Source organism: Uranotaenia lowii, chromosome 3 (genome assembly GCF_029784155.1).
Source record: "Uranotaenia lowii strain MFRU-FL chromosome 3, ASM2978415v1, whole genome shotgun sequence".
NCBI classification, from domain to species: domain Eukaryota; kingdom Metazoa; phylum Arthropoda; class Insecta; order Diptera; family Culicidae; genus Uranotaenia; species Uranotaenia lowii.
Genome location: NC_073693.1, coordinates 129,780,790 through 129,790,206, shown reverse-complemented (window position 1 = coordinate 129,790,206; position 9,417 = coordinate 129,780,790). Strand labels below are relative to the sequence as shown.

Here is a 9,417-nt window from a genome sequence, read left to right as displayed (position 1 = left end):
ACTGTTCACTAATGTATTCCAAGATTGCCTACTACTGAACTAGAGCACAGCGGAAATGTTAATGATTGCTCTAAACGTGGTAAGTATACAACAACCCTAACTTGTTTGGTCGTTACAATTAAGGAAGTTACGTATATCAATTTTGTTTTGATCACTAAGGTTAAGCTGATGATGACATCTCTGGCTAGGATCATCATCATCGATACTAGTTGATGACAACAGCTGCAGGGCTGCCAGCTGGCTTAACATCCTCCCCCGCGTGTATCTCGGTGGACACCGAGACTGCACTATCGCTAGAGACATCCAGTGGAGCCAGGTAATGAACCGCCCGGCAAAGCGTCCCGTTCGCAGTTTCTACGATTACCCTACGGGTATTCCCATCAGGTGCTGGTATGGTTTCTCGAACTCTTCCCCGAATCCAACCGTTACGGGTCTTGGTATCAACTACCATAACCAGGTCTCCAACCTCGATCGGCTTGGTAGGGGTAAACCATTTAGTTTGTCGACGAATAACCGGAATATATTCTTTGACCCACCGGTTCCAGAATACATTTAGTTCGTGTTGAATCAGGTCCCAAGTGTTTTTTAGATTACGATTGTGTTCAATAGGGACAGGAGGTTGCTTGATCCCGTTGGAGCTTCCCAAGAGGAAATGGTTTGGGGTGAGGGCTTCGTACTCAGCAGAATCTAAAGGGAGGTAGGTCAGAGGCCTTGAGTTAACGATGCCCTCAGCCTCCACAATCAAAGTCATAAGCCCTTCGTCATCCAATTTACCCTTGTTGTACCCGTCATTCAAAGCTGTTTTAACAGACCGCACTAGTCTCTCCCATACCCCGCCCATATGAGGAGCCCCTGGTGGATTAAAATGCCACTTTGTGTAGCAGTTTGTAAATGTGTTTAACATTTCTTCGCGTATTTGCTCTTGTAATACGTTGGACGCTCCCACAAAGTTTGTACCGTTATCTGAGAAGAATTCTGCAGGAGCGCCCCGCCGACTCACGAATCTCCGAATTGCGAAAATGCAAGAAGTAGTGGATAGAGAATGGACAACCTCTAGGTGCACGGCGCGTGTGGTGAGGCAAGTGAAAAGCGCGATCCACCTTTTCACTCTGGAACGACCAACGATAACTAAAAGAGGGCCAAAGTAATCCAGGCCAGTATATGTGAACGGACGGTGTCGATCAGCCAGTCTGCCGAGTGGTAGAGGCGCCATTGGGGGTGGAACAGGCTTTGCATTTCGCAACTTGCACATTTGGCATCCTCGGCTTATCTTTTTGGTTAATGAGCGAAGTCCTGGGATTGTATAGAGTTGACGAACTTCGTTTACTACGGTTTCAAAATTGGCGTGATTATAACGGCGATGGTACCACTCTACAACTAGAAACGTCACGTGATGCTTTGTTGGTAGAATTATAGGAAAGCGCGTCCCGAACGCTACTGTCTCGGAATTCCGGATTCGACTGTTTTCTCTGAGTAGACCTTCTTCATCGAGGAACGGTACATACTTCCGAAGCAGGCTACTTGATTCGAACGTTCCTTCACTGTTTTCTTTCAAGGTTGCTACTTCTTGAGGGTACACTTCGAGTTGGACTTGTTTAAATATCTGATGTGATGCGGCTAGTAAATCCGTTTGTTCCAAAGGATCCGACAATTTAGTAGAGCTCCTGCGGTGATGAGCGAAACGTAAAACGTAGGCCATTGATCGATGAAGGCGTTCCCAACGGGAGAATCTTTCATAGGAAATTAAAGGTTCATACGTCGTTATGTGCAGTAAAACCGAATTTCGTAATTCTTCTTCAGTGCTTGTTACTTTCCCTGCTATACTTGGCCAATGAGATTCCGGCTGCCGGAGAAAGTTAGGTCCACTGAACCAATTTGAATTATTCGTAAAGTAGGGTCCACATCCCCATTTGGTTGCTTCGTCTGCCGGATTCGCTTTCGAAGGCACCCATCGCCAGTTGGCTGGTGTTGTAAGTTCTAAAATCTCACTAACTCGATGAGCTACGAAAGGGCGGTAGTTTCGGGGATCGGAATGTATCCAGGAAAGTGCAGTTCTTGAATCGGTCCAGAGAATTGTACGGGAAATATCAATCTCGTGTTCCTTTTTTATTAGACTAAGTAGCTGAGCTCCTAAGAGACAGCTCTGAAGCTCGAGTCTTGGTATGGACAGGGGTTTTAAAGGGGCTACCTTCGATTTTCCCGAAATTAATGCAAGGTCCATCGATCCCTCATCTTGAACCACTCGGAAATAAGCCACGCAGGAGTACGCGACTTCGGATGCGTCTACAAAAACATGTAGTTCCGTATTTTTATAGGTGAGCTTCGTAGCATTGACAAAGTAACTACGAGGCACTCGAATGGTTTGAATAAATTCTATCATTTTCGCCCACTCGTTCCAGCGTGTAAATATTGGGTCTCCAACCTGGTCATCCCAACTGATTCCAGAACGCCATAGGTCTTGAATCAACACTTTTCCATGAATAATAAATGGCGCAAGAATGCCAAGGGGATCGAAGAGAGACATGACGCATCGTAATATCTGTCGTTTGGTAGGCCTGCTCTCAGACCGCAGCAGATCTTGTACATCACTTCTCATCAGGGTAGAGAATCCTAGCTCGTCGGTGACTGGGTTCCAGAGCATTCCTAGGACACGCTCCAACTTTTCTCCGTCCACCAGTTTAAGTTCCTTCGCGGTTGGATTTGGCAGAACTTCAAGGTGATTAAGTACTTCAATACTATTAGACCTCCAGTTGTGAAGGGTGAAGCCGGCTTGTTTCTGTATAGTTCTAACATCTACTGCGATTCTTTTGGCCTCGCTTTCGTCATCGAAACTCTCGAAGTAATCATCGACATAGTATCGATTGATGATTGATTTAGCTGCGTCTGGGTATTTCGAGGCGTGTTGCTCTGCATTTAAGTTTTTCACGAACTGCGCGGAAGCTGGTGAGCAGGTAGATCCGAAGGTCGCTACGTCCATTAGGTAGACTTCAGGATTTTGTGTAGGGTCTGATCGCCACAGGAATCTTTGTGAGTTTTTATCTTCCGGGCGTATCTGGATTTGATGGAACATCTCCTGGATATCTGAACTAACAGCGACATGGTATAATCGGAATTGGAATAAAATACTGGATAGAGATGAAAGTAGATCGGGTCCCTTCAGCAGGTTTTTATTTAATGATACACCGGAAACCTCGGCTGCTGCATCCCAGATAATTCGGACTTTTCCGGGCTTCTTGGGATTCGTTACGGCACCTAAGGGGAGATACCATATACGACTAGGGTTTGCACAGCTTAACTCGTCAGGCGTTGCTTTATGTGCGTATTTTTTGGTTACGTATTCCGCTATCTGATTGTGCAAATTCTCTTTCAACTTTGGTTTGCGGTCCATTTTACGCTCGAGACATTCGAGCCTCCTTTGAGCCATATTATAGGAATCCGGAAGTTTTATCTTGTCGTCTAACCACAAGAGCCCAGTCTCGAAACGTTCTCCTGTGCGCTTCGTTGTCTGCTCAAGAATTGATAAAGCACGACGTTCCAGCTTAGATAAAGGCTTAGTTGTTGTTAGATGAATATTGTCTATGTTGAAACAAAGCTTAACCAACTCGTGGAGTTCGTAGTCTGCTGACTTTTCACAAATGTGGTAGCTATATGAAACGGATGTTTCTGGTGAAGATTTCCCGTAAACACACCAGCCCAGTCTTGTTTTAGCCGCGATAATGCTCGATCCATCCCCTTCCTTCACTTTTAAAGGAACAGCCAATCGCAAATTATCGAGCCCTATCAATACTCGTGGTTTAGCGTTGTTGTAGCTTTCGATGGGAATTCCGCGAAGGTGCTCATTGTATTCAACTGCTTGCTCTGCGTCGAAGGTTTGTGCTGGAAGATTGAGACTAGCAACGGTTCTAGCGTTCGTAAGAATGGATCGTCTTTTTTGTCTCACACCCGAGAGTGCAATGTTAACTATTTGTGATGTTTTTTCCATTCTGGTGTTATTGCCCGTCCATCGAAGGCATAGAGGCTGCACACTTCCTTTGAGTCCAAGCTCCGTCACGAGATCGTTTTCGACCAACGTCAAAGCGGATCCTTCGTCTATAAACGCGTAAGTTTCAACCGAGCACTTTGGGCCATACACGGTTACAGGAACGATTCGGAAAATAGTTGCTGAATTGTTTGTCTGATGAGCATGATGATCTGCTACTTGAACCGTAGTATTTTGATCAGTGTTACTAGCGTGGAGTAACGGGTGGTGTCGGTATTCACATCCATCGATGTTGCAGATTGCTCTGCTCCTGCAAGAACGTCTACCATGGCTGCAGAGGCAGGAGAAACACACTTTAAGCGTACGAACCTTATTTAGCCTTTCTGCGACTGACAAGTTTTTGAATTTATAGCACTCTTTTAATCGATGACCAGCTTTCCCACAGAAAGCGCACTCTGTTGCCTTCTGCCTGCGTTGTTCCTGGGCGTCTGACTGATCCGACTCTTCACCAGTTTCGTGATGTAAATTGATGAATCCTTTAGACTTTGGTCTCTCTCGATTCACACTCCTAGTTTTTGAACTGAAACCGATAACGCGAGAGGCATCCTGGGCGATGATAGACATGAAATCTCCGAAGCATCGCAGATCCACATACAGCAGGTCTCGAGAATATGCAGACCATCTCATTTGATAGTCCGTAGGTAATTTTGCAATTAACTCCTTTAGCAGTTGTGGATTGGCAAGATGGACATGCTCATTAGCCGCTTCGATGTGGTCACACAACTCCTGAACGGTTTCCCCATACTCGATGAGTCCTTCTAATTTATCCGATCTTTGTACTGGGATTGCTTTCACCTTTTCTAGAAGAGAATTTATTAGAATATCTGGGCGGCCAAATCGTTGTCTCAGAGCTTCGATTACTTGTGGTACTGCAGCAGGTAGGACAATGCGGCTTCTAACCTTTTCCAGAGCGTAACCCTTTAGACAGCGTTGCAACCTGAGCATGTTCTCTCCATTCGTAAATCCGCAAACAGCAGTTGTATATTCATAATTCGCTATGAACATAGGCCATTCCGCTGGATCCCCGGTGAAAATAGGCAAGTCACGTGCGAAAGATTGTCTGGCTGCTAACTGTTGAGGCGAGAGGGACACCGGATTCACGAATTCACTGGCTGCATTCGTTAAGTGATCGGGTCGGGCTGAATTCATTTCTAAACGCGGGTTTGACAGCGGTATCTTTGAATGAAATGTGGGTAATTTGTTAGTAATAGTTTCAGTTGATGCCTTCGGTTTGGGCAAAGTTGTCGTAAGATGACCAGTTTGTGCAGTCATTACGTTCATTGGCGTGGACTGTCGAGGCTGATAAAGTACGCCTGGGTTACGCAATTTTTCGAAAAGACCCCTCTGGTCTTCTGGAGCCGGGTGCAAGAAGGGTGCAACTTCCGGTTGGTAAAGGGTTTGGGCTTCATACATTTTTGGATGAGAGGGAGGATATGACGGCGGTGCGCGAATTCATTACGCAGCTTCCCAGTTTGATTTTGTTTGTTGATTGTGGGGCCGATATTTTGGGCAAAGTAATTTATAGTTTCAAAGGCTTGACACTTACCTGAAAGAGGCTCCGTACTTGCTTGAGCGGCGTGAGGCAATTCAGATGGCGCATAATTCCTGTAAGGCAGTTCTGCCGTGGCTGGTTTGTATTGTTGGCGAGCCTTCTCTACGATGGTGACGGTCTTAGGAATAGTGCCGGTGTACTTCCCGCGATGCTTGTTTGTCGGAATCATTCTTGTTGATTCGGCGTTCGGTTCCGCTGATGAGAACACTTCGAGCATTTCTTGACACTGATTTAGTTTTCGCTGGAATTCGGTTAATTTGTCATCCGTGTTATCCTTGCGTTGATTTGAAGCAGGGCGAAGCGTGCTCAAAGTTCCGGGCGTTCCTCCGACAGCACCATCGTCACTATGTATACTATCGACCCATAGTTGAGTTCGTTTTTTAGCTCTAACTATGGTACCTGAATTTCGAATACCTTTTAAATCTTCAGCGTTAATGAGCGCTTTCTGTTCATCAAGGAACTTTTTGCGCAACTCTATGTCGACTTGTTGCCGTTCAATCTCTTGACGATCTTTGAGACGCTGGAGCGCGGTACCGGAACGCGACCCTGATCGGTGGCTACTCGCAACCTCGTTGCAGTTTCGGCAGAACCAGTCTCGATTTTCGATTGAATCGTTGACTCCCGCACATTTGAAATGCCACCAAGTCTGACAACCATCGCATTGGACCATATTATCATATGTTTCATTCAGGTCACATGCTTGGCAGATACGGTGGGTAACTTGGTCCTCATCTGCCTGGCCCCATTTCCGGGATTGATGGTATTCACCGATGACATCCTTTGATGTGTAAATTCTTTGAAGTTTGTTGAGGCGTTTAAAACACACACTAGGTTTGTAGCAGATATATTTATCAGCTTCAAAGCTGCAATATTAGAGCAAGGTTAGGTTTAGGCATTACACTCAATTAATTATCTGGTACGACTTACAATTTAGTGCTGTTCTGTAAGGCTTTGCCTCTTCCTTCGAGCCCTTAGGCTAGTGAAGATGAATCTATGAACCCTTGTAGACTTGGTGAGCCTGGCAACTAATTTAATGATTACATACAGATCAGCCATATATATGGTATACTAGTTACCTTGTGGGGTAAGTTTACTTTTCGAACTGTCTTCTATCGCTTCTCCTAGTCTGAGTAGAAATCTACTGAAATCTGTGGAACCTAAGGGATTTGCGAACTTAGAAACTTCAACCTAAACTGTTAAATGAACTTACTTGATGCCACACTGTTCACTAATGTATTCCAAGATTGCCTACTACTGAACTAGAGCACAGCGGAAATGTTAATGATTGCTCTAAACGTGGTAAGTATACAACAACCCTAACTTGTTTGGTCGTTACAATTAAGGAAGTTACGTATATCAATTTTGTTTTGATCACTAAGGTTAAGCTGATGATGACATCTCTGGCTAGGATCATCATCATCGATACTAGTTGATGACAACAGCTGCAGGGCTGCCAGCTGGCTTAACACTCCAAATGGTAGATAAGGATGTGCAGAACAAACTTTTGTATGGGGCCGACTTAAAAAATCATATTTAGAGGTTCCGCAAGTGCGATCTTTGAAAAGAGTCCACTTTCAAAAGATTTGATTTTAAATAAATTCTGGATCCAAAAATTTTCATAAAAATAACATATTTTATATTTTTTAATTTTGTTTGAGTTAAACACTACACGTCAAAAATGAAAAATGAACCAAATTTGTATCAAAATGTAAAACAAGCAAGCTATTTCCAAGAAAAATATTTTTTCGATCCAAAAATTGTGTATTCAACTGACCAAATTGTGTACCAAGCGTAAAATATTTTTGATACCAATGCCATCAAAAATACGGATTTTTGTACACTTAAACTTGGCTGAACAAAACATGTTGTTTGTATCATTGTGTGAAGAGCTATACACAGTTTAATCCTTAATAAAAATCACAATTAAGAATATTTTTTATTTAATTTATTAAATTTGTCTTAAAAAAAACCTACTTAAAAATCAGAATACTTGCAAAAAAGACATTGATGGTTTAAGGGAGTCATCAGAAGGCCATATGCCAAATTTGAGCGGAATCGGACAACAGGAAGGGGTTGCACTGAATCTCAAGTGTGAAAGTGATTCTGAGACATAGTGTTCTATTAAAGAAGCGTAAAAAACTGGTTTTTCATCAAACATTTTTTTCTCTACCAATCGATTGCTTGATTATGTAAATTTTATTAAAATTTCAATTAAGACTAACATTTCACCTGAAGACTGCAACTCGATTGGACTGAAAACAAAAAAGTTATGGCTGTTCAAAGGTTGTATTTTTGTGGCAAATTGTCGTTTAACACACAATGAGTACATTTTACTCATCGCGTTTTACAGGACAATTTGTAACCAAAATACGATCTTTGAACAGCCATAACTTTTTTGTTTTCAGTCCAATCGAGTTGCAGTCTTCAGATGAAATGTTAGTCTTAATTGAAATTTTAATAAAATCTACATAATCAAACAATCGATTGGTATAGAAAAAAATGTATGATGAAAAACCAGTTTTTTATGCTTCTTTAGAACACTATGTCTCAGAATCCCTTTCACACTTGAGATTCAGTGCAACCCCTTCCTGTTGTCCGATTCCTCTCAAATTTGGCATATGGCCTTCTGATGACTCCCTTAAATCATCAAAGTATTTTTTTGCAAGTATTTTGATTTTAAAGTAGATATTTATTAAGACAAATTAACCCTCATCCGCATTAGAGTGTCATTTTGACACTATTTCAAGTTTGAATGCTTGTAACTTTTTTCAGAAGCTTCAAAAAACAAAAATTTCTTCGGGGACCCTAAATGAATTCAAAAGAACTTTAATTTTGCATCTTTACTTTATTTATGGACGAACCCTGGAAGCCTGGACAAAAAAACTCCCTTTTCCGACTTAGAGTGTCATTTTGACACTCCAAAAGTAAAATCCATTTAAGTCGTTTGAATTATTATGAACTTCATAAAAAACTTATATTAATAGAAACCTTGTTATGTCAGTAAAATATGTTTAGAACATTATATATAGCTAAAGCTTATAGTTTTCTCGTTATTCAGCATAAAAGATAAAAAATCCGAAAAAACATGCCTCTGGAAAACTGCTGTAGCTCATATATTACACGTCCGAAAACATATTTGCCTTATGCATATGAAAGCTAAAGTTAATGTCTACATCATGGAACAAAGAAATATTTTTTTAAATTTTTTTTAATGAAATGGTCACAAAAAGTTCAAAAAAGTGGTCTAAAAAACCTACTTTTCATTCGATTGCTAGTAAATACTGTTTGAGCGATGGTAGAGTTTTTTAAAAAATATGACTACAAACTTTATTAAAATTCTAACATATAAATGTCTTTAGTTTTCGATGCAACAAAAATTGAATTTACTGGATTTTTTCAAAGTTGACTACTTTGCGCGATTTTTTCACTAATTGAAATTTTATCTGTTTTTGTGGTCCTCCGTCAGGTTGTACCCGGATTTTCAGTGCTTCCTCGCCGTTTGAAGCAATCAAAACTATATCCATTGAAAAGGAAATTTAATCTACATTCTAGTGAGGTGCAACAAATCGCGCTGTGAGATTTCACAAAAATATGAAAATTATAAACGTAAAATCATTCCTGAATTTCTAGAACCACAAGCAGCGCGTCCAGCAAAACGTGTTTGTTTGCTCTCCGAGTAGGTACGGTGGGTGGTGTGGGCGGAGAGCGAAGCCGACAGACGAAATAATGCTGCGTGTCGTGACTAGCAAACGAGAACTAGGTACTGTCAATAGAAAATTTCCAACCGAGAAACGTACGACACGCATCATTATTTCGTCTGTCGGCT

General features: G+C 41.9%; 1 protein-coding gene across 1 annotated transcript; it reads right to left on the bottom strand.

Moving 5' to 3' along the window:
• Nucleotides 1-205: 205 nt before the first annotated feature.
• LOC129752603 (uncharacterized) lies at nt 206-6,261 on the bottom strand. Its single transcript, XM_055748378.1, has 2 exons — nt 5,586-6,261; nt 206-5,190 (listed from the first exon to the last, which is right to left on the bottom strand). Exons 1-2 carry the CDS (start codon nt 6,259-6,261, stop codon nt 206-208), a joined length of 5,661 nt encoding a protein of 1,886 aa, XP_055604353.1.
• Between the last annotated feature and the right edge of the window lie 3,156 nt (nt 6,262-9,417).